This window comes from Vulpes lagopus, chromosome 15 (genome assembly GCF_018345385.1).
Source record: "Vulpes lagopus strain Blue_001 chromosome 15, ASM1834538v1, whole genome shotgun sequence".
In the NCBI taxonomy this organism is placed as follows: Eukaryota; Metazoa; Chordata; class Mammalia; order Carnivora; family Canidae; genus Vulpes; species Vulpes lagopus.
This window is the reverse complement of record NC_054838.1, coordinates 28,081,800-28,106,302: the sequence shown is the minus strand read 5'-3', so window position 1 is coordinate 28,106,302 and position 24,503 is coordinate 28,081,800. Positions and strand designations below refer to the sequence as shown.

The following is a 24,503-nucleotide window of genomic DNA, read 5'->3' as shown; positions in this document are numbered from 1 at the left end:
TGGGCCACGCGGCTCACCTGATGCTTTCGTTCGGCCTCCTCCTTGGCTTTCTTGGCACTCATCTCCTTCCGGAGCTTCTCCTCCTCTGCCAGCCGCATTTTCTCAGCCTCCAGACGCCGCAGGTACTGAGGGCAGGGGCAGCCCATGGGCACCATCACGGGGCTTCCTGCCGGCTCTGGCCCACCCCACCCTGACTAATGATTTGGCAGATAGGGAAACTGAGGCATCTGAGAATTTCTCCAGGTCACACAGCAGGTGGGGGCATTGTTGATTCCCAAAGCCAAAGCAGCTTCACGAGAGCGACCGGGAGGACGGAAATAAGGGGTCTGATCCCAGTTTTGTGCCCTCCCCAGAGGAGGCACAGTCCCAGATCCCCTCTGTAGGTGTGGGCCTCCACTGACAGGTAGGGATGACCTGCCTGCCTGAGGCGGAGAGCGCCCCTCAGAGGGTACACCCCACACCTGGGGGACTCCGAACCCCTCACCTCGGCCCTGAGGCGCCGATGCAGCCTGCGTGCGATCATGCCCCGGGCGTAGGCCTGCACGGTGAGCACGGCCCAGAGGCGGTGGCGGAAGGCCTTGCGCACCAGGTAGGCGCGGCAGCGGGCCTGGAACTCGATGATGTGCCGGCGGGCCAGGCGGTACTGCTGCTGCAGCTTCCGGGACCGGTGCAGGGCCTGCAGCCGCAGGAAGCCCAGCCGCATCTGCGAGGACACCGACCAGCTCAGCCTGCGCCCCCGCGCCAGGCTGGCCCTGAACACGGGTGGGCCCGGCTTGGGGCTCCACTCTCACTGGCATCCCCGAAGACATGGCTCCGTCTTCTCTCAGACTAGGGCTCTCCAGAGTCAAGCTCTGTCTCCTCTCAGACAAACTTTCTAGGGAGTGGCCTTGGCTTCCCTTGAGGGGAAGGGGGCCCCCCCACGATGGACCCCTGTTCTCAGCCCAGGAGCCAGTCTCCTTCCTGCCTGTCTGCCCAGCCCCGAGTGCAGGCTGCAGCCCAGTTACTCGGCAAAGGTCTGCCTGGTGCCTGCTCCCAGCCGCCTCCACGGTCTCTAACAGCCCAGGTGCTCACATCCCACCAAAACATTCCAGAAGAAAAGCAACAAACTTTGCTGACCAGATGGGAAAAGCCACAAGCAACAGACGTGGACTTTGGGCTGGAGGAACAGTAGGGACTAGCTGGGGCAGGGGGCCGACCAGGCCTGGGCACAGGCACATCCTGCTGCTACGGCAACCGTAACTTGGCCAGTTCAAAGGCCTTGCAGGGCAAGGAGCACCCCGCCCCCCCCCCCCCCCCAGAGGCTCACCAGCTCATAGTTCCTCCGGCAGTTGTGGCCTCGCCAGTGCCTCTGGATCACTGTGGCAGCATTCTTCAGCTTCAGGAAGTTGGATCTGAAACAGCGGCATGATACAGGAGGACCTCAGAGCAGAGAAACAGCCCCCGAGGCAGCCAGGGTACTGGTGGGGTTTGGAATCAGGAGGGTAGGGCTGAGTCCCAGCTCGGCGGCTCCCAGCTATGGGACCTTGGGCAAAGGCATACGTAACTCTCTCTATGCCTCCGCTTCCTCATCTGTAAAGTGGGTACAATAAGACCTGCCCCATCTGCCTCACAGGCTTGTCACACAAGCCCATTAAGGTCAGTATTCAGAAGGCATTTACTGAATGAGTAAATGTATGGATTATAAGTAAATGAACTACTATAAAGATTAGAAGCTTTGAACACTGTGAACGTCACTTATTGCTAACTTCCCCATTTTATAGATGAGGAAAGTGACACTCAGATGAGTTGGGGACTAGAGCCCTTGTCTTCTGCTGCACTCCAAGTGAGCACAGTGCTGTTCCCTTTCACACAAGAGGCAGCTCATCTGGGACGACAGTCACCTGTGACCTGATAGAGGACAAAGAGACCACACATCAAACAGCAGATGTCTGCTGAATGTAGAAGTACACCGTGTGTACACTTCAGGAGTGAAGGTGTGACGGAGCCGGCGAGCTGGTGCGTGGGCACACATAAGTGAGCGAGCAGCTGTGGGAGGGGATGGACAGATGGATGGACAGATGAACGGACAAAAGAACTAATGGATGGATGGACAGATGGTAGATGGAGGGAGGGAGAGAGTGACCAGATGTACTGCTACAGAGGCAGATTGTAGAGTTTTGTGGTGCCTAAATCACATTCCTGAGTCACTCCTAATTATGAACTGTCACAGCTATACACATGCCCCTTACATGGAATCCAGAACATGTTCTGTGATTTACAAAATCTCAAATTTCCTCCTTGGGAAATTTCATCAGGCATCTGAGACACAGGAGCGTCCACCTGTGTGCCTCATATATCTGTGTGCGTGCTTGTATGGAGGGGAGTGCGTTGCGTTACTGGGCATACACAGCACGGTGGGTCTGTGAGTCACATGTCTGTGCGCCTGTCAGTGTCCACATGATCATGTGTGCATGCTGTGCACAGGTGCGCTTGCTCCTATGTGTGCCCAAAGGTGTACGTGGTCATTCCCAATGTTCACACAGGGGGACAGAAGCAAGCCAAGCACACGCACACAATTCTGTATGTGGCTGAGGTGGGGGAGCTGATCCCGATACACACCTGTCTTTGAACCCCCGGATGACCTTCTGGAGGAGGATGACTCTGTCGGTGATGGCCTTGTCCCGCTCCACCTCCAACAGCATGTCGTGGTGGTCCTGGAGTGCAGGGCTCCTGAGCAGCACCCTCACCCTCTTCACAGGGCCCCCAGCTCAGTCCAGAGCTGAGGCTGCCCCACTCAGCGTCCCCCTCTTCCTCCCTTTGGAGCCCAGGCCAAGGGCTCCCTGCCCTGCTCTGGCCATGGGATAGCCTCCCACGGTGCCAGGGACAGACCCAGCTCGTGGCAGTTTCTTGGAGGCCGAAGTGACACAAATGGAGCAGGAGGAGGCTAATCTGACTGGATGGGGTCAGAGAGCCCACCATGCACACACTGGCTTCATCCCTGTGGCCAACTCTGCCCAAGCCCCCACTCTTCCAAATGTCTCTGTCACATGGATCCCTGATCTAGGCCAGGTCACTGCCATTCCTCTGCTGGCCTCTGTCGTTCCTGCTCTGGTCCTCCTAAAACACAAATCTGATCATGACCTTCAAGTGACACCCTTGGTTCCTGGGTTCAAGCCTGGTCTCCTCCATAATCTAGGCCCTGCTGACTTCCCTAGGTCTCCCTTCTTCTCAGCTCTGGGCCTCCAACCCTCACTTTGATTAGACAAAACTTCCTCATGCATTCAGTGTGGATGAAGGGAAGGTCTCCGTGTGCCACCACTGTGCTGGGTGCTGGGATGGGGCTGCAGTGAACCAAGCAGGCAGGGGCCCTGCCCTGGAGTGGCTGAGTCTCACAGGGCAGCCACATCATCAAATACCCCGGACCACATCACTGTGGATGTGACCTAGCAGAGGAGTAGCCAGCCCAGGCTGTCTGAATGAATGAATGAATGAATGAATGTGAAGTAGATGTGTGGGGCTCTCGAAAGACAGCAATCTTCTGGAGAGCCCAGGGAGATGAGGGTGAGGATGAAGAGAGTCCTCAGAACTGTCTGGCCCTGGACACCATCGTGCTCCCCACCTTTCCTCCCTTCCCCACACAGGCTAGAAGCCCTGCTCTCCACCCCAGGTCGGTGCACCTGCTGGGCAACTGACTTCTCGCTGAGCCTCGGAAATGGGTGTGACAGTCCTATGTCCCAGGGCCACTGTGAAGACTAAATAAGATCCTGGGGGCACCTGGGTGGCTCAGTGGTTGAGCATCTGCCTTCCACTCAGGGTGTGATCTTGGGGTCCTAGGTTTGAGTCCTGCATCAGGCTCCCTGCAGGGAGCCTGCTTCTCCCTCTATGTCTCTGCCTTTTTCTCTGTCTCATGAATTAATAAATAAAATCTTAAAAAAAAAAAAAAAAAAGGATCCTGGACAAAAAGCCCCACCTGGGCCTAGCACAAAGAACACGCTTTGCATATGATAGTAGTGATTTGTGCAGGCAGGGAATGGCTGACATATTTTTCTGATGAAGAAATGAAGGCCTGGGGAAACGAAGGGAGTGGCCCACAATCCCCGAGCCAGGAAGATTTAGACCAGACTCCAGATTCCCTCCAGCTCTGGGCTGGCTCCTTCCTTCCCTCCAGCTATCCCCAGTGCTGGGGCCCCACCCACCCACTAGAGGAAGGAGCCGTCCATCGCCCAGGACAGACAGAAATCTAGCACAGCAGAAATGGAAAAGGGGAAGAAGGCGGGCTGGGAGGTCACGCTGTCCCTGCTGCAGCTGCCAGGGCCACCGCCAACTCCCAGCAAACTCTACTCCAAGGCCAAGACGCCGCATGGCCCAGCTTCCTGCTTCCAGCCCTACCCCCTTTCCAACTGCCCCATCCTGAAGTCCAGCCCCATTGAGCTCCAGGGGCTGCTCAGGGAGGGTGGGAACAGGCCCCTGCAGAGGATAGAGGGAGGGGGCAGCTCCAGATGAACCTGCCAGGCAGAAAATCCCAGGAGGGGGCCTAAAGGTATACTCAAGAGCCCCAAACACATCCCATTTCACAGAGGGGACAATGAGGCTCAGAAAGGGCCAACGAGCTGCCCAAAGTCCAAGGGCAGGGTCTTGATTGGATCCCTGGTGAACCACCTCTGGCCTCACATCACCCCCCAACCAGACTTTAAATTGGTCTTAAAACCAATTTCCCCTCCCCCACGGAGGAGGCCTAATCCCCCCTCCCTCTCACAGACAGCAGGGCAGGAAGATCACGAAGCCCCCCACCCCGGCACACGCGCATGTGCGCACACACACACACACACTGACCCACCTGATGTGCAGCTTCTCTACAGAAGTCCCTAGGACCCTGTCCCCACTGTCATGGGGATTTCACAGATCCACAAGGCCGCTAGAGACAGAGGCTATGCTCACCTTCAAGAAGATCTTGGTTTTGCCAATCTGCCAGTCATCGTGGGTGCCCAGCACAGCCTCAGCCATGCGTTGGCATGTCCCCCGAAGGTCGTCCTAGGAGGTACACAAGGGAATGGGCAGCCCGACCAGGGAGAAGGCCGCCTGAGTGTCCGTCCCAAGGCCAGGAGGCAGGACTCTTCCTCTAGCTCTGCCCCGACCCGCTGTGTGTCCCTGGCTGAGTCCCGCCTTCTCTGACCCTTAGCTGAGCCTGATGATTGTAAAACCCTCTCGTGTCTAACATCTAGGAGCCACTTGGTGGCGCTGATCTTGTCCACTACGCCATGTGTGTGAAGTCCATGCCAGTTGAGCATGGTGACCCAAGCCCTTGGAAGCCCTCTATTGGCTCATCCCCGATCTTCCCAGCCATACGTGAGGTGGCCGAGCTCTCGTCGAGCCCAGCACACTGTCCCAATAAGAAGGGCTCAGCTCTGTCCCCAGCCCCGTACCTGCTTGTAGGCGGGCTTCACTCCGGGCAGCAGCACGCGGTACCGCTCTACAAACTCCACGAAGCTGTAGCGGATGGGGTAGCCAGCCCGGCGGATCCGGATGGTCTCCATCATCCCTGAGTACCGCAGCTGGCGCACACACAGGTGCCGGTCGAACAGCTGTGGGACGGCCGGCCGGAGCCAAGGGCATCAGCGCTGGAGGCTCCTGCTGGAGCTCAGCCCTGCTCTGCATTATTTCCCCAGCCACACAGCAGACGAGGACCAAGGCAGACTGAACCCATATAGAACTTACTTAGCAGCACAAAATGGAACCCTCACATGGGGCAAGCTGCACGCTCTGGGGACACAGAGGAGAAGCAGCTTAACTCCCCCTGGGATACCTAGAGGGGGCTTCATGGAGGAGGCGGTCTTTGCTCTAACCCTGTCAGGAGAAAGGGCACTGGAGGCGGCAGGGTGAACATGGGCAAAGGTGTGGAAGCCTAAAAGCACAGGGCCTGTTCAGGGACTTCACGGGGACTGAGGAGGCTAACACGTGCCAAGATCACGGTTGTGCCCGTGATGGGTGCCTGTACAACCCCAGGGCATGCCTTTCATATCACAGCCACGTAGATCTGTAGCTCTTCAGACAATTTCTGGCTGCTGGCAGTAAGACACCTTAAAGAAAAGACATTTTTTTCCTCATGGGCACAAAGTCATTTTTGTGAGGGCAGTAGGTCGGAGAGGGACTGGAGAGAGCCTCAGAGGCCAGGCTAGGGAGGCAGCAGGGAGTGACCAGGTCAGAGTTACATTTGAGACCTACTGCTCTCACTGCAGTTGGGAGGGTGACTGGAACAAAGAGACAGGAGACCAATGAGGTTGAGGCAACAGATGCTGAGGTCTGGGCCCAGAGAAAGTTCTAGAAGCATCTGAGAACAAGAAAGAGGGTAGCCAACTACCTTGGCAGGGCCCTGGCCTCATCCCCCCAGACCTCCTGCCCTAGATGGGGAGCTAGAGCCCTCTGTAACCCTCATGCCCCTGCAGACCCAGTCCTCATGGGGGACAGGCCAGTCCACCCTGGGAAATGTTTTCAGGCTGGGGGCAGGGCCAGCACACAGCTGGCTGACTTCCGCCACCTGTTTCCTCTCCTCCAGGCACTTTCCCTGGCCCAGCCCTGGCCTCCCTCCGTCCCTCCCTCCATCCCTCCCCAGACACCTCAGGGCCCCAGCTTCCCCCTGGGCCTCTGGAAAGAGCTTTATGGTAAACAACACTTCCCAGAGCTGTGGAAAGAAAGGGCTTGAATGAGGGGTGGCCCAGGCTCCCAGCTTATAGGCTGAAGCCCCTTAACCTCCCTGAGTCTGCAGTCACACATCTCAAATGTAGGACCATGAAGGTCCCTCCTTCCCAGGCTGTTGGGAAGGTTGAGTAGGGCTGTGAGAGAATCTGGACACACAGTAAAGGCTCAATAAATGTGATTTGGCGGAGTCAAAAAATGAAAACATCTCCAACCAGTCAGAGGAATCTGGGAAGGCTTCAAGGAGGAGGTGGTGGTTAGCTGGACCAAAGGAGAGGGGGCTTTCAGGGTCAGGGCCGTGGCAGGAACCCAGGCTGACTGTACGCAGAGGACATGAACCGCCCTCAGGAGGTAAGTCCAGCTGAAACAGGCAGAATCAGGATTTGAAACCGCACTGAGCACACAGTGGAGTCCAGGCTCTTCTGGGGGACCTGCTACTCCAGTGAAGTCAGAACTTGTTCTAGGAGCCCCTTAGGTGCCTTGCTGTTTCCCAAAGAAAACAGAGTCTCAGCCCAGCTCCCACCCTGCGCCCTGCCCAGGGCCTCCACCTGCCGCAGGCTGGTCCCCCGCCGGCTGCTCCGGGGAACAGGCCACTCACCATGGGCTTCTTGAACTCATTGGGCTTGATGCAGCGCACGAAGAAGGGCTGGCAGGCACCCAGGGTGCGCATCAGCAGCTCCAGCGACCGCTTGAACTGGCTGCTGAGTGTGGGCGAGCGCTTCCTTGTCTCGGCGCCCTGGGGGGACGGACCACGGTGATGGGAGGGGCTGACCCATGCCACCCCCCCTCTGGGAAGGGAAGCAGGAGGGGAGGTCAGCAGGCTCAGGGCCCCAGGGAAGTAGGCTAGCAGGGCACTTGGGGCTTTCCTGTGACTGGCCTCATCTGGGCTGACGCTCGACCTCAGGTGTACCCCCTGGGGCACTCCTGGGACCTGGGTCTGGAGGAGTGCTACTGGGGGGGTGAGTTCCCCCTGTGGTGGCTGGATGACTCTCCCAAGGCCCAGCCCCTCGCAGTCTCCATCCTGCCTTGCCGGGAATAAATGAGCAGCCGAACTTGATCACTTCAGGACTCTGAGTCCTCTCTAGAGATGGTCACACAGGCCTACATTCAGACCCCAGCCCCTCCTCCACCTCCTGTGTGACCTTGCACAGATCACTAAACAGCACTGAGCCGGTTTCCTAAATGGGAATAGTGTCACCTAACTAGCTGACAGGGCTGCAACGAGGGTGGGCGCAGAGCATGTCTCAGGAAGCAGCAGCCTGGGAAGCTGTGTGTGTTGGGGGGCAGGGGTGTAGGGCCTTGTGCCCTCTCCCTTCCCTGCAGGATTAGCCCGTCAGCAGCAGGCCCAGATAAGCCTCCTAAGAAGGCAGGCAGCTGGCCTCCCACCACATGGCCCTAAGGCCCAGAGGCTCTGAGCTCCCCTGGCTGCTATCTGGGTGAGCTGGCTAGGACCCCCTCCCCTGTTGGGGTCCCCCTCTCAGCATACCATGAAATGACATGGGGGTGCTGGGGGAGGTACCTGGTCAAGGAAGTAGAACATCTCAGACCAACCCTATGAGACTGCACCTAGAAATCAGACTCAACTCCATAGTATTTTAATGTTGTTAATTTCCTTGGCAGCTTCATTTGTGTGAGAATTTCTTATTAGTGAATTGAATTATTATTGTAAGATTTTATATTTTAAATGAGACCTAACTTTATCTGATATCCTGTAGCACTGACAGCCAGGGGTGCAGGTGTAGATGTGTGAGGTGTGTGTGGGGAGGCCGAGGTATCTAACACATACCACAGTTGGACCATATGCCCCAGACAGACATGGAACTTGCTGGGAAACAGCAGATACTTGCTATTCTAAAATTTGTCAGGTTTCTGTTTTAATGTCATTTGGAACCTATTCTAGGATTTTGCAAAGGGAAGCAGGGCGGTCTCTGCATTGGCATAGGGTGAATGTCAGGTCTGTGACCCCAGCACGCCCTTGCGCTGCTCCTTTGAATCAACTCTTCCTGGCCCCTAACCTTTGTCAACCACTGGTCTTTTTTCAGGGGTTCCTTTTGGTCCCAGAACCCGATCCAGCCACAGCACCGCATGAGCCACAACTCCGGTCCTGGCCTTACCCAGCCTGCGTTAGAGCCCTGCCCTGAGCACACACACAGCCCAGACACGGACACACACTCTACACGCAGTGAGCGCGGAGCACACCCGCACACACGCACACCCATACAGCGCACACAGTACAAACCTTTCTTGGTTTCTAACATCACCCCCGCACTACTTGTGTCTTCCCCGCTGGGCTGTGAGCCTAGTGAGGACAGGCAGGTCTGCTTTGTTTTCTGCTGTGGCCCAGAGCCTGGCACAAGTAACTACCAGCAACCCTTTCCTGAACTGGCTCCTGGTGCCTACAGGCTCCTAAAAACATATATCTTCCAATTGCTCAGGCCAAAATCTAAGAACTGGCCCCAATTCCTCTTCTTTTACATCCAATATGTCAGAAATCTTATTGGCTCTATTTCCAAAATAGATGCAGAATCTGACCTTCTTTCCTCTTTTTCCATTGCCATCTGTCCAGGCCACCAGCATGGTTCCCTCAGATTATTGCAGCAAACTCCAGGCTGGATTCCCTGCTTCTGTACCTCCTACTACCCCGCACCCCCCCCCCCCCCACTCCACTCTTGACACAGCAGCCCAGGAAAGGCCATTCGAATGCAAATCCACTCATACCCACCCCCCACACTTGAAGCCCTGCAATGGCTCCCACTTTCACTCCGTGTGAACACCGAGGTCCTTGCAAGGACGGATGATGTCCTGCGGGGTCTGGGCCTTTTTACCTCTGGTCCCTCCACCCTTCCAGCCAGCCCACCTCCATGCTCTCCTATGAATGTTGGGCACGTGAGGCAGGCCCAATGGCTTTGCACTTGCTCTTTCTTCTCCCCACCGTGCTTCTCCTCCAAATGCACATGGCTGGCACGGTCACCTCCTCATCAACTTCCCAGTAAGGCCTTTCCTGCTCCCCCCTACTCAACATGGCAAAGCCCCACCTCCAGCACTTCTCCCTCCTCAATTTTTCTCCATCTTCTGTATCACCACTGACACACTATATATATGTACTTATTTACCTGCTTATTAGCTATTTCTCCCTTCTGCCAGAAAGTAAGAATGTTTCATGAGGACAGAGGGTATTTTTCTGTTCTGCTCACTACTCTGTCCTGAGGACGCAGGACGAGGTCTGGCATAGAGTGGGCACTCCGTTACCATTTGTGCCGGAGGGCAGGCCCGTGTGAAGGGGAGCTGAGTGCACAGTCCACTCTCACTTCCTGGCTACCAGGGTTTCTGATTCCGTTTTATTTCACTGAGCGGAATGGTGGTCCTTTATGATATTCATTGTTTGCTGGGATTATCTGCAGGCATTTGGAAATAGGGTAAAGGCAAGAGTGGAAAGTCCAAAGCTCAGTGTTAAATGACTCTCCAGGGAGGCCTGAGGGGCAGACACCTGAGCGTGCTGTGCACGGGGCTAGGAGACGCAGGCAGAGGAAGCCACCTGCATAAAGCATGAATAAGAGTCCTGTGGACTCCGGGCCTGGGGACATGTGACTGGCATTAGACACTGATCAGGGTGCTTGATGGCCTGGAAGAACCACTGTCCTCGTGGCTTGGCTGGTCCCTCCAGCAGCACTGGCTGGGCTGGGGCCGCCCAGGGCCACTTGGGGAGGCAGACGCAAGAGTCAAAAGATGGAAATTTGGGGCTTGGAGATGAGCATAGGACGCAGGTTTGGATTACTGGTAGGAGGTGGTATGGGCTTCCACCCCGAGGAAAGCACTGTCATCGATAAACTGTGACTTAATACTTCACACTTCACCAAATCGATTTCTATGTTCCTCTAACAGAGCCATCAGGCTTCCAGCAGTCACAGAACATGGGTTCTTTCCAAGGGATGACAGCATTGTACGGTGACAAAGAGCAGGGACTTGCAAAGCTTCCCCTTAGCCCTCACTTGTGTGTGACTCTGGATGAGTTCCCATGCTTCTCTGACACAGACCGGATCAAAGTCTCCTGTGTCACAGGACTTGGAGACCACATGTGGTCTTAACTCTGAGTCTCCCTTCCTTCCTGCATGTCTGGCATCCCCCTGCTGCCCAGGGCCTCACGGAGTTCCATAACAGTCCACTAAAGCCGCAGCTGCAGAGCAGGGTACCTGCAATGTCCAGAGCAGGGAGTGTGACTGGATGGTAGCCTCTGTCCTTGGCCCATGGCCTGGCCCTGGGACCCCACCTCTCAGGCCAACACTGTGGCCTAGCTGCTGATAGGGCGAGTGTGAGGCCCCTGCCATGGGGGGCTCCAGAGGCCAGAAGCTCCCGCACCCAGCAGTCCCCACCAAGGCCCACATATGACAGGGTGGCGGCACTGGTGAGACAGGTGTGTCCCTGGGCTCTTTCCCACTCTTTCCTCTTTTCTCTGGTCTCCAGCCCACCCCCTCCAAGCTGAGCCATTCCTCCTGATTGTAGGCAGTCCTGGAAGATCACTGAACCTCATCTTCTCTCCCTGCCCCCTCTCCTCTCCTTCCAAAGCACCTGGAGGTGGGACCTCTCCACGAACTTTCCTGTTCTGAGGCTTCTTCCCCTGGACCCTGGGACTAGAACCCACTTATTGAGGAACCATGGAGAGGTCCAAGTGAAAGACCCCAGGGTCTCCAGAAATGGCTCACTCTGGAGGGAGTTTTGGAACACAGAGTTAGGACACAACAGTGACACGTTTGATCTTGATTATAATTTTCTTTTCTGGGCCAGGCTGTGAGCCAGCCACCTACATTTCTCACCTCATTCCCTGCTCACTGCACCCTCGTGAGTAGTTAGTATCATCCCCACATTACAGGTAGAGGACCTGGGGTTCAGAGAGGTCAAAGTGTTGGCCTGAGAGGTGGGGTCCCAGGGCCAGGCCATGGGCCAAGGACAGAGGCTACCATCCAGTCACACTCCCTGCTCTGGACATTGCAGGTACCCTGCTCTGCAGCTGCGGCTTTAGTGGACTGTTGTGGAACTCCGTGAGGCCCTGGGCAGCAGGGGGATGCCAGACATGCAGGAAGGAAGGGAGACTCAGAGTTAAGACCACATGTGAGAAGACATCGGTACTGGGCAGAGAGGAAAAGGAGGGCTGAGAAGAGGGAGAAATGCAAAGGGATGGCAAAGCCAAGGTGCTGCTGGGGGGGTAACCGGCACCCTTGAGGTCTAAAGCATCTTGGGAGCATGACCCGAAGGTGGTGGGTAGACACATCCCGGATGCCATTCCAGGGCCTACGGAGGTCTAGGGGTGATGACTTCCCCGGGATACTGAGCCTCGGGATGTCACCTCCTATCTCAGAGCTTCAGTCCCCCATCTGCAAAATGCAGAAAATATCACCTGCCCCTCCAGCTCTGCAAGGTTATCGGGGGATCTGACCAAGCCATGGACACAGAGGCACTCAGCGGGGCCTGGAGGAAGCAGCAGGTCCTGACACCGCAGAGAGACTAAGGAGACCTGGAACAAAGCCCTGGCTCTGCCCCTGGCTCACTCTGCAAGTCTCGCCTCTTTTTCTAGGACTCAGTTTCTTCCTTTAAGAAACTGAGATGCTCACAGTTCACACAACTCAAGAAACAAAGCAACAAAACCACTCCACAAACCACTCCACAAAAAGCACAAAAGAAAGAAAAAGAAAAAACACAAAAAAAAAACACAAAAGGAAAAAAGAAAAAAACACAAAAGAAAAAAGAAAAGAAAAAACACAAAAAGAAAAAAGAAAAAACACAAAAGAAGAAAAAAAGAAAAGAAAAAGCCGGCCTTTCTCCAAGCCTCAGTGCCCCGGGGCCGGAGGCCACACCCAGCCCCGGGGGCCACTGAGGCCTGGCAGGGTCTTTTACCTTCCCGGAAGCTGCCGACTGGCGAAGAGTGCCCGATGAGTAACCACAGAGAAACTACAGCAGGAACCACAGTGCGGGCCCAGACGGGGTCGGGGGCAAGGAGAACGTGGCGGGTCAGAAAACAGAGCAAAATCCAGCAGGGAGAGAGCAGGAGCCCCGGGGCAGCCGCGCTGCCCTCCCCGTGAGTCCCTCTGCGCCCCCTCAGGAGGCCACGGGACAGGAGGAAAGTCCGAGATACAAAGGCACACCACCACGCGGGAAGCAAGGCTGCCAGGCCACCCCTCGAGGGACGGAGGACAAGCCGAGGGTGGGACGTGCTGCACCCCTGCACGGGCCCAGGGCTGGGGCGCCCTCGCCCTCGCCCTCGCCCTCTGTGCATGTCTCCCTGAATAACCACATCTATCCGCGTCCTCAACGCTGGATGGGCTCCCTCCTCCAGGCTCCCTGAGAGCTGCTGGAGGTCCAGCTGGGGGGCCCTCCATGGTGACCCATGTCCTGATCAGGCTGTGCTCTGTGACCTCTCGTGTCACCCTTCTTCGGGCCTTGTCCCCCCACACCCCCCAGTCAGTAAAGCAGGAGGACCAGATGGGACGATGGCAGAGGCCCCCAGGCACCTCCTGGAGCCACAGCAAAGCACTGCCCCTACTCTGCGACCAGAAGAGCTCAGCTGAGGCTGTCGGACAAGGGTGGGCCTGGGTGCCAGCCTGGCCTCTGGGGGCCCTTCCTGCCCCATAGGGACCCCACCCCAACATTACCATGGCGACATCAGCCTGGAAGATCTGCTTGATGAACTTGTTTCTGGAGGAGTGGACCAGCTGGATGATGTCTCCATGCAGGGTGTCCCGGTTCTTCTCCAGGAAGCCTGGGCAGTGCCAAGAAGAGGTCGGTCACACCGTGACACCTGCCAGCCTCCACCTGACAAAACCCAGCCACTCCTCAAACCCACAGTGTGAGAGCCTGAGGAGTTAGGAACTGGTTAATGGCAGCGGGGAGGTCTTGCTGGGGGTGGTGGTGGTGGTGGAAGACAGACTGGCCGAGGGCTGGGGATGCCTGATGGAGAGCGCCGCAGGGAAGCAGCACCCCTTCCCCCATAGGACTCAGGCTGCCCTGGCTTGTGGACAGAAGTGTTCAGAGACCTTAGGCAAGTCATTTCCCTCTCCAGTCCCCATTTTTAAGTCCATAAAGTAGATAAACCTTACGTCCCCCCAGATCTAACATTCTATAATTTTGTAACTGTGCAGAGTCCACTCAATTTTCCCATCTGTGTCCTCAGCAACAGCATGAAGCCTGATACACAACAGATCTCAGGGAAGGTTGGTTGAATTGAAAAACACGATCCTCTGTTACTCCTAACAACAGACATTTGTTTGCTCCCCAATCCTTCAAACTTAATGTTGGCCTCCTATCTATCTATCTATCTATCTATCTATCTATCTATCTATCTATCTATCTATTTTAGTCACAGAGAGAGAGAGGCAGAGACACAGGCAGAGGGAGAAGCAGGCTCCATGCACCGGGAGCCCGACATGGGATTCGATCCCGGGTCTCCAGGATCGCGCCCTGGGCCAAAGGCAGGCGCCAAACCGCTGCGCCACCCAGGGATCCCCAGCCTCCTCTTTTTTAACAGCAAATTTGGATCTCCCAGTCTACTATTTGAGGGAGGGCTGGGCAGGCTTCAGAGTCCATCCCTGCAGCATGGCTCACTGATACACTTGTCAGCCTTCTGGACAATTCAACAAGGAAGTATGAAACCAGTGGCTCTTTGCTTGTTTGTTTTGAATTTCACTGGCCTTTGACTGCAGGTGGAACCCTTGGAGGCTGAACACAAGAGCTCAGTATAGACGCACACAGCAGCTGAGGCTCATCCAAGGCAGCCCGTTAGAGCAGGGTGGTGGGGGCCGAGTGGCAAAGACAGTCTGCAAGATTCCAAGTGGGGTAACCCTGACTGTGACCTGACTCGCTGCTTCACCTCTAGCTTTTAAATGACCTGCTTGTCCCAGCAGCACAGAGGATGCATCCCCTCCAAAGTTCACGCTTGGTCTTGCTGATGAAAGAGGTTTAGTGGGTCCTGGGGCTGGTTCTAGGCCTGGCATGGCACCTAATGGGCAAGGTCATGGGAAGACAGGTAACTTTGCCTTGTGAGCCTCAGCTTCCCCATCTGCACAAAGGAGCACTGAGCCCATCCAAAAGAATGGAACGCAGGGTCTTGGACAGATACTTGTAAACCCATATTTGTAGCAGCACAATTCATGGGAGCTAAAACGTGGAAACAACCCAAATGTGCATCGAGAGATGAATGAATAAATAAATAAAATATGTCCATCTGGAGATGGACAGTGGGGATGGTGGCACATTATGAATATACTTAATACCAATGTAGCCTTAAATACTGTTACAACAGTACATCTTGTATCACATATACTTAGCCACCATTTATTAAAATTTCTAAGAGAAAGAAAGAGCACTGGGCCCAGTGTTCCCTAAGACCCTTTCCCGCTCTGGACTTCAGCCCCTACCCCATCCTGGGTGGGAGACGGGCGAGGGTCGGAGAGGGCCCAGGCCAGGAGACGCCAGCCCCCGCCAGCGTGCTTATACCTTGGCTCTCATAGTAGACGACGCCTGCAAAGTGGTTGATCCCGAACTGAGTCTCGTGGTTGTTCTTGGGGGGGATGTAGTTGGAGTTCAGCTTGTGTTGGGAGTTCAACTTATGCAACATGGTGGTGTCTGTCCCCTGCAGGAACCGACAGCCATGGTCAGCACTCCTCTCTCCCCACCCCTCCTCCACTCTCCCCCAGCTCCTCCTGCCTTTGTTGCCTAGGCCTGTGCACCTCCTCTTCTGTCTTTCTCAGAGCTCCCCCCTTTATTTGTATGCCACACAGGAGCACCCTGGGCCTCCACTTTGCCATCTATTAAGTGGGTAGATCAGCATGCAGTCCAGTTTAGAAAAATCTCTTTCCCACACCGAAGATCATGGGAGCAGTCCCTCCCCCATTGCGAGACACATCCCATGTCTGCAGCACCTGTTCTGGGCCAGCTATGTGCTGAGATCTTCACCGTTCAGGTCCAGGACCCCGTGGACCACAGGTGATCCCCAAATGTCAAATAATGCACCTGCACTGGCCTCAGAGCCATGCTGGCAGGCACAGATCATTGGGTCCATTTTACTGATGAGTGAAGCCAAGGCTCAGAGAGAGGGGAGGTTTTGCACAGGCTCCCAACAGGGGGCAGGTGCACCTTGGGGAACTTGCTCTCCTCATCGATGAGGGAGATGATGTTCATGGGCTTGTTGGCGATCATGTCCAGGGCGTCCTGGTTGTCGGTAAACTCGATGTGCAGCCAGTCGATGCTCTCCAGGTCGTACTCCTCCTGCTCCAGCTTGAACACGTGCCGCACGAAGAACTGCTGCAGGTGCTCATTGGCGAAGTTGATGCAGAGCTGCTCGAAGCTGCGGGGCATGCAGGGGACGGGGGAGGGGCTGAGCAGGCCTGGGCCCTTTGCTTGGCATGCCCTTGGCCACGCTGTGTTCCCAGCACACCCTCCCCAGCCTCTGAGGCTGGCAGCGTGGCCCAGTCCCCTGCCCCGCAGCTACAGAAGGGGACACTGAGTCAGAAGGAGTCAGAAGGGATGGAGGGGTTACGGGGAGCTTTGAGATGTCCAAATGTTACAGGAACTGAAGTGACTTGCCAGGGGTCACACAGGTGGTGAGGGGGACGGGGGGGGGGGGTGGGCAAGGCAAGCAGAGCGGCTGCTGCCAGCCCCAGGATCACCCTGGGGCTGCTCTGTCCCTCTGCCCCTGACACGGCCCCCAAGAATGGCCCTTCAAGGAAGTGTGGGACCCCGAATGTGGCTCGGCCTCAACTGCTTCAAGGCACCTTGCAGCTTGGACCTAGGCAGATTACAGCAGGGCCTGGAGTGTCCCTACGGTGTAGGAGCCTTCTGCCCACCACCCCAGCTGGCCTCAGCTGACCCCGGCACTGGAGGGGACACACAGGAAGCAGGGTGAGAGATGACCAGACGCAAACTCTCCAGCAGCCCGGGAGAGCGCGCTCGCCGCTCACTATGTGTAGTCTGAAGGCAGAGATGTGACACCTGTTCTGTCCCTGTTGTGGAAAAAAAACTCCCACAGAGTAGAGTTGCTCATGGTACCTGTTCACAGCAAAGTTCTCGAAGCCAAAGATGTCCAGGAGGCCGATGGACCTGCGAGAGCTCTTCACTTCCTGGGAGGGGGGCTTGTAAATTGCCGCATTGATCTTGTCCACAATCCACACGAAGAGCCGCCCGTAGATGCCCTGAGAGGTGGCTGTGTCAGCCCCTGGGCGCACATGCCCTCCCAAGGACAGGGCCCCGGGCTCCCAGGCCGTCACTGCCTCGTCAGCCCCTGCCCTGCTGTTTGAAACCACCCAGCCTTTACTCAAGCTGTTCCCTCTGCCTTGGAGCCCGTTTCCTGCTGGAACAATTCTTATTCCTTCTCAAAGCTCTGCCAAGAAGCCTTCCCTAACCTTGCAGCCCAAAGGCCCATCTTTCCATCCACCTCTGTCTCCCTATCAGCTCTGAACATCTCAAGGGTCCCAGAACCCAGCACAGAATCTGGTGCATGGCAGGGGCTCAATGGCTAGCAAACTCGTGAGTGTGGGAACAGGAAGGACTGGGGGCCCTCTCTACCCGACCCACCCCATCTTCAGTGTCTTCTTTGGAAAGACCAGAGAGGGCATCCTCTGGGCTAGGAATAGCACAGCAGACTTAGTAGCCAAAGAATACAACTCAGCATGAGGCCCATGGGGCTAGAGAGCAGAGCAGGCCAGGATAGAGGACATAAGGGGACCAAGGCTGGCAGGGCTTCTGAGGGACACAAGACGCAGCCCCTTGTAGGATGAACAGAGCTCAGGAAGAGGCAGACTCTCGTTCAGGCCCCCCAGAAAGCCAGTGGCCAGAGCCTGGACCCAACTCAGGCAGGCCTCAAGGCCCAGATGTCCTTCTGATTCCATGCACTACTCAACTCCTGCGCAGATCAACAACCTAACACAAGGGGCAGAGAGAGCCAGCGCCACGCCACAAAGGCCCACCTTGACAAAGGCATCTCGCACATCCAGCGCCTGCTCCCTGCTGAGTGGGGTGGACACGGTCTCCCCACGGGTGATGAGTGTACGGCTAGTCAGGCAGTTCATCAGGTCTGGGGGGTTCACCTGATGGAACAACATCCAGGTGTTTGCCCAACCACCCATGGCCCATCCCTCCCTCCACCCACACCCGAGAACTCCCTACCCGCTGTCCAACCAGGCCTTGCTCAGACCATTCCCTCCACTGCGAATGCCCTTCCCCACAGCCCCACAGCCCCACAGCCCCACAGCCATCAGCCCCCACCCAAATGCTGCCTGGAAGGACTGCTCTCTCCTTGACAGCCTCCTCACCCCCCAGCATGTTACCTGGTCCTCTCAGGACTGGCCCAGACTCTGGCTTTATTCATCCCAGTTTTCCAACTCAGGGCAGAGCCTAGAAAGCCTCTACTGACAGACTGACTTACCCAGGGTCCCTTGTGCCCCACACCACCCCCAGGGGGTAGGGGTGAGTGGGAGGGGGGCTACGGCAGCGAGGTTCCCAGGCACTGGGCTCCACTCCTCCTCTGAGACCCATGTCCAGCACAGATCCTGCACACAGTTGGTTCTCTATATTGAACTTCTAGAACTCTCCCAGAGGGCCCTAGCTGCCAAGTTCCCACGTGCTCATTCCCCTCAACCTGAGCCACAACCACCCCTCTCAGAGAAACCGAAGCAGCTCTGGGGACTGAAGGCCAGATACTGACCTCGAGCAGGGATGCTGCTGTAGCCAGGGACGGAGAGAAGAGGACCTCACAGGCATCCAGGTTTTCAAATGTCCGGGCTGTCACAGCAAGTGGGTGCAGGGTCAGGCAAATGAGGGTGGGTGTCGGGGGAGGGGCAGGCTAGGAGGGCCAGGCTCTCAGGGTGGCGGGGGGCTGCCCTCTACACGGAGGCCACCAACACAGTGATTAAGTGCCTTTCTGGGTCAGTGGATGTTTAATGAATGTCCTCACCAGGAACTACAAGCACCGTGAGGGTAGGAACCACGTATGCCCTGCACCTGGCACCATGCCAGACATCCAGGTAGAGACACTGGCAGTCACACCCCCCCTCCCCTCATGCTCCTCCAGCCCGGACTCCCAGAGCTCCTGGTGGCAGCCGTGGCTCCTGTGAGGCAGGGTTCGTGCCTGCTGGGACAGAAAGTGGGCTGCCGTAGCCGGCAGACGGCTAGGCGCTGTGCTGCCCTTGGCCCTGGTGCAGGGGTGGGGCGGGGGTGTGCGTCGGGGCCTCACCCTCATACTGCAGGTTGCCCAGATGCAGGATGGCAGCCAGGAGCTTGGAGATCTCCCAGTTCTCCGTGTCAGTGAACATGAGCACCTTCATGGCCGAGCGGATGCTGGCGTACTCCTGGCTGTCCTCCCGGCCCTCGCAGACAGTACAGTTACCCTGCAGGGCACAGGTGGGGGGCCCAGGAGGACATCAGCAAGGCTGTGGGGACCGCCGGAGGGGCAGTGCCTGAGCTGAAGGCCAGGCCAGTCTGGGGTGTCAGGCGCTGACCTCATCTCGTGAGCACCATGACCTCTCCAGAAAATCCAGAAAGCTCTTGGCTAGGGCTTTTTTTTTTTTTTTTTTTTTTTTTTTTTTTTTTAAGATTTGAGAGAAAGAGAGAGCACCAGCAGGGGGAGAGGCAGAGGGAGAGGGAGAAGCAGACTTCTCGCTGAGCAGGGAGCCCGATGTGGGGCTTGATCCCAGGACTCTGGGATCATGACCTGAGCTGAAGGCAGACACTTAACAGACTGAGCTACTCAGGCGCCCCTTGGCTAGAGCTTTTTGGGAACACAACCACTCCCAGGGGACCTGGGTGCCCCTTCTTCCCAAGAGTGAGAGGAGCTGGATCACTGAGACCGGTCCTGCCCTGTCCTCTAGCCTGGTGGTCCCAGCAGTAAGGCCCTAGCATCTCCCACCTTCACTGGACCCTATCCCTCAGGGACGTAAAGGCCACACCAGTGCCGCCCAGTGCAGGAGGAGCAGAAGGAGGTGACTGCACACAGGCAGGGCACTGATAGGGGTCTGCCCGATGACATGTGCCCACAAGCGTGCGTGTGTGTGTGTGTGTGTGTGTGTGTGTGTAGCTTCCCATGCAGCTATAGGAAGTGTCTGGGGAGGCCTGCAAACCTACAACACATACTCCTTTGTTGTCCTACATCCCTCCCTTGTGTCCCTGTGGCCTGGTGTGGCCCAGCCCCAGACAACTGGGCAGGGATTCTCCCCAGGGCTAAGGAAGCTGGTTATCCCCACCACCCCACTGAGCCAGCCGGCCATGTACACACATCCCCACCCAACTGCTGCTGGGTGGCAGCAATGGCCCCAGATTCCACTTCTTGGTGGCTAGACAGCAGCAAGAGGCTGGCACCTGGGCCCTGTGACCAGTGAGCCCCCGAGGCTGAAGCTGCAACAGCCTGTGTCCTCCAGTCCTAGGGGGCCCAGCAGAGGTCCTAGTCTTCATGCCCTCAAAGACCGAACTAACAGTGTGGGTATGCTGGCAGGTCCGGCACGTGTGTCTACATGTCCCCAGGTCTAGGATGCCTACATACATTTAGGAACATGTGTATCTAGGGGTATAATTCATCTAGGTGCATGTGCAGGTGGATTGTGCCCAAGTGGGGGACAAGCCCTAGGGCACATACAAGTCCCTGGGGTAGGCCTGGGGACAGGGAAAGCCCACTCAGAGGTTCCCACCCACCAGGTCTGGAGCTGGCGAGCAGCCAGGGGGCTGTCCCCGGCCTCGCTGGGATGGGGGTCCCCCTCCCTGGACGCCCTGCCCGGGTCTCACCATAGCCAAGTAGTTATAGTCTGTGGCCTGGCCGAGGCCCAGCTTCTTCTTCTGATCCGCACTCATGCCCTCCAGCATGCAATAGAACACATGGTAATTTCTTTCATCAGGGGCCTGAAAATGTGGGCACAAGGTGTTGGGGGATAGAGGCAGGGGGAGGCATCAGAAACCAGAGGATCAAGATGAAACATGATTTACTATTTTAACAGATGACTTTGGCAAAAAGCCCCTGTGGGCAGGTTTCATGGCGGGAATTCCGGCACCACAGTAAGGGGGCAGCAGCATAGGGACGATCCAGACCATGGGGCCCTCTCCCTCCTCCTCCCCTACCCCTCGAGGCTGGGGGTCCTGTGTTGGTGCAGCTCTGCCCTCCACTCCGGCCCACCTGGCGACAGACACGGGACTTCTCCAGCAGGTACTGCTCGATCTTGGCGCCCTCGATGGCACCCCGCTTGTTGAAGTGAATATCGATGTACTTCCCAAAGCGGCTGGAGTTGTCGTTGCGGATGGTCTTGGCATTCCCAAATGCTTCAGGGTGGGGAGAGGGTCATGGGCAAGGTCAGCACCCACCCAGCCACCCAGCCCCACTCTGAGAGCCCTGGCCCTACCTTCCAGGATGGGGGTGGCTTCCAGCACCTGCTGCTCGATCCATGAGTGCTGCCCACTGATGGCTGCCAGGAACTGCAGGATCAGCTTGGTGCTCTCCGTCTTCCCTGCCCCAGACTCCCCGCTGCAGAGGAGACCCAGAGAGAGGCAGGACCCATCACAGTCTGCATGGGTCTCTGCCTACGGGTCTTCAGCCCCAGCTGCTTCCCCCACCTACACCTCCCTCGTCTCCCTGCCCCAGCCTGTAAAATAGGCTGACAGTATGGACCTTTCAGGGATGGGAAAGGCTCCAGAGCTCAGTGCTCTGCCATGGCTCAAAGTACTTTCTTTCCCCTTCATTTAGATACACATATACCCCTCTGTCCATACCTGCCATAGAGCATGGCATGCTAGCTAGATCAGTGCTTTGTCCCATTGCCCTCTGCCCAAAAGAGAATAGGAGCCTGAAATTTCACCTGACTCTAACTTAACAGGAGCCAGTATTAAACAAGGTTGGCCTCAAAACTTAACAAAAACTTTGGCAGCATTAATAGAGATGTAAGGCCTAGGAAAGGGGAGGTGATTCTCTACATTGAGGTATTAGCAAGAACACAAAGCTAGAGCTCTAGGAGCTAAGCCTAGAGCTCCAATCTGGTGCCAGGCCACCCACCTGATAATGCAGCACTGGTCACGGCTGTTGCGCTTCATGTTGAAATAGCAATTATCGGCAATGGCAAAGATGTGGGGGGGCATCTCCCCAATCTTCTTGTTGGTATACTGGCGGATATGCTCTGGTGAGTAGATGGAGAGCAGCTGGTAGGGGTTCACAGCCACCAAGATGGAGCCTGTGTACGTCTGTGGGCAAAAAGGGATGAGGAACTTGCCACTTCCCATGTGGAGGTTCTGACTCTAGAAAGTTCTCAGGCTCTCCCTGCTCCATTCCTCTGGAAGGTACAGCACTGGCTTTGGAGTCACACGGACCTGGGGTCAGAGTCCTCCCTCTCTGTGAGCTGGCGGTGGGGCCTTCTAACTAGCATGGGGTCTGGGTTGGAGTAGGTGCTCAGTGAGGTTTAATGAAGGGAGGAAGGGAGTAGGGAAGGAGGGAGGGTCTCTAAGCCTCCATTTCCTTATCTTTATCTGTAAAATAAGCATAACATAACTATTTATAAAGATGAGGAGATGGTGTACTTTAAAAGTCATAGCACCCTGTAGGTACTCCTCAGTGGCTCCCACTTTGGCCTCTAAGCCCTGCATCCCAAAGATTTGGAGTGACAATCATAATAAACCAGACCATTCCAGAACAGAGGCTGGGCTGGTCCATGGGGACTGGAACCATGCTGTAACGTGCTGAAAGGGCTGGGGGATGTGGTTTGGGGGCTGGGTAGGCCCCAGTCTCTGCAGCTCAGCCCCAGGGCAAAGGAGACCCTGTGCTCTGGGGGACAGGGAACCTCTAGCCACCCTGGTCAGCAAAGGTGCAGGGGCCCAGTGCACCTCAGATAAGCCTCTAGTGGGCTTTCTCTCCTTGGGCTCCTCTGTTGATGCAGATTGGCCACCTGTGCACAAAATTTCCTGCTGTGAGCCTGGGACATTGCCACACAGGGGACAACATGGCCTGGCCCCCCTGCTACCAGGGCAGAATAAGATACCCAGGGGTTACCGCTCCCTCCACCAGCCCCTCCCCACCCCAGCTTGAAAAGGTCAGGCTCAGCCTGTAATTGGTGATGGATGTATTGACATCTGGGCCTGGAGAGACTAAAAAAAAACATGTGACCACAAAGAGGATGTGACAGCCTGGTCTGTCACCTCCCACCAAGGGCTTAATGCATCACCCCAGAGCCAAAGCCATGCCCCAGCAGCCCCAGCCCACGATAGCCATGCCGGGGAAAAGTGCCACTGCCAGCACCGCTTTCCAGGGGACATGCCCAAACCAGGGCCAGGTGTGGCCAGGCAAAGCAGCTGGGGCTGGGCAGCCCAGACCTGGGTTCCCGTCCTGGCTCTGCCCGCCCGGGGTCAGGACACCTGGCCACTTACCACCCTTTTCTGGGCCCCAGAGGACATTCCCCTCCCACCTGGGCTCTGGTCTTCCTCCAAGCAGCCCTGCCAGAAGCAGCTGAGCCTGATGACGACGCACACCGTGTGCAAGACCTGACTGTATGCAAGAGCCCAAGCAGGAAGAGATGCAGTGGGATGGGGACGCAGCCTGCGGGGAGGGAGCTGCCAGGCCAAGCACACCCTGAGAGCTGGAGCCAGCTCTCTGCCACACTCACCCGCCCTCCACAGTTGGTCTGAGGTTGGAAGGTGGGGAACAGGAAAAAAGGGAACTGGTCAGTGGGGAGTGGGATATAGAGGCATTCTCCCTCAGCTACCCCACACAGCCCAGGGACAGGCTAATTTCTCAGATCAGAACCCATAAACCTCTAGCCCAGGGCTCCTCAGCTCATCACATCCAGCTCAGCCCTGCCTATAGGAACCAGCTGGTCCCCATCCCCAAGAAAGGGAGTCAGCCACAAAGACCATCTTTTTGGCAGATCGCCTTGCCTCTCAACAACCTCAGTTTGTTCCTCTGTAAAAGGGGAATGTATGTATTCCCAGGACTATGTAAAGCCCGAAGGTCATAACCTTTGACATGTGCCTGTGCCTGGCTACAGAGTAGCCATCCTTACGTGCCACCTTCCTTTCTTCTTGATACTTCCTTAATAAAGTGGCACTGAACCACCTGGTCTGTGATCACCACGTGGCATGAGGCTGGCTCCATGCAGTCATTCAAGACTCACGAGGAGGCTGACAGCCATATCCTGGGGGCCAGGGAGGGAAAGCTTGGGCCTGTGTGTGGCAGCAGATTTCTCTGGTGGGTGAGGTGGGGGTGGGGGGAGAGGGAGGGGAGAGTGAGGGCTAGGCAGTGGGAATTAAGCACAGAGGCATGAAAGGGCATGGCATTTGGAAGGCCTGCTGGAGAAAGGTTACCTTGGCAGCCGTGGGAGGATGAAGGATTGTCCCAGAGGCTGGAGGCAGAAACACTGTTTCAGACCTAATGAACCAGTCAGCGTGGCAGTGGGAGCTGGACAGAGGTGGCCCTGGGAGCAGGCTGGGTGACCAAGTGCAGGGCCGGCCAATGCCAGAGAGGACGCAGTGATGAAAACTGCCAGAAGCCTTCCTGGGGCAGGGCCCGGATCTTCCTCTCCCCCACAAAGCCTCCAGGACTCTCTCCACCTCCCCCCACAGCACAGGGGGGCCCCCTGGAGCACCAGGCCCTGAGCCCCCTGCCACCTGGATGTCCTCCCTTCCATTCACCCACCTGTCCAGACCCCACCCTCCCCTCCAACTCTGCTCCTTCTCACACTGCCCAGCTTGGCCAACAGGGCCCCACCATCCTTCGCCCTGGGTGGGGGTGGCATGGGAGGCCCTTCATTGCCTCCCTCTTTTTCATCCCAGCCCACCTCTCTCCGCCCCCTGGCCCCGGCCACCATGGGCTCTCAGCGGGCTGCTGC

The 24,503-nt window shown here is 56.7% G+C and overlaps 1 protein-coding gene across 5 annotated transcripts in view; it reads right to left on the bottom strand.

Moving 5' to 3' along the window:
• MYO7A (myosin VIIA) overlaps positions 1–24,503 on the bottom strand; it is an 84,951-nt gene that overhangs the window by 30,920 nt on the left and 29,528 nt on the right. For 3 of the 5 annotated variants that reach the window (XM_041730372.1, XM_041730369.1, XM_041730370.1), the window contains exons 5-23: positions 23,283–23,300; positions 21,686–21,870; positions 21,039–21,160; positions 20,816–20,958; positions 20,431–20,544; positions 18,890–19,043; positions 18,362–18,438; positions 17,625–17,744; positions 16,708–16,850; positions 15,796–16,006; positions 15,157–15,292; positions 13,317–13,423; positions 7,271–7,408; positions 5,403–5,561; positions 4,918–5,010; positions 2,599–2,693; positions 1,307–1,391; positions 485–703; positions 18–125 (exon numbers count right to left, since the gene is read on the bottom strand). In XM_041730372.1, coding sequence (XP_041586306.1) covers positions 18–125; positions 485–703; positions 1,307–1,391; positions 2,599–2,693; positions 4,918–5,010; positions 5,403–5,561; positions 7,271–7,408; positions 13,317–13,423; positions 15,157–15,292; positions 15,796–16,006; positions 16,708–16,850; positions 17,625–17,744; positions 18,362–18,438; positions 18,890–19,043; positions 20,431–20,544; positions 20,816–20,958; positions 21,039–21,160; positions 21,686–21,870; positions 23,283–23,300 — 2,427 coding nt within the window. The remainder of the gene's footprint in view (positions 1–17; positions 126–484; positions 704–1,306; positions 1,392–2,598; positions 2,694–4,917; positions 5,011–5,402; positions 5,562–7,270; positions 7,409–13,316; positions 13,424–15,156; positions 15,293–15,795; positions 16,007–16,707; positions 16,851–17,624; positions 17,745–18,361; positions 18,439–18,889; positions 19,044–20,430; positions 20,545–20,815; positions 20,959–21,038; positions 21,161–21,685; positions 21,871–23,282; positions 23,301–24,503) is intronic. The other 2 variants (XM_041730368.1, XM_041730371.1) reach the window with 1 other exon arrangement.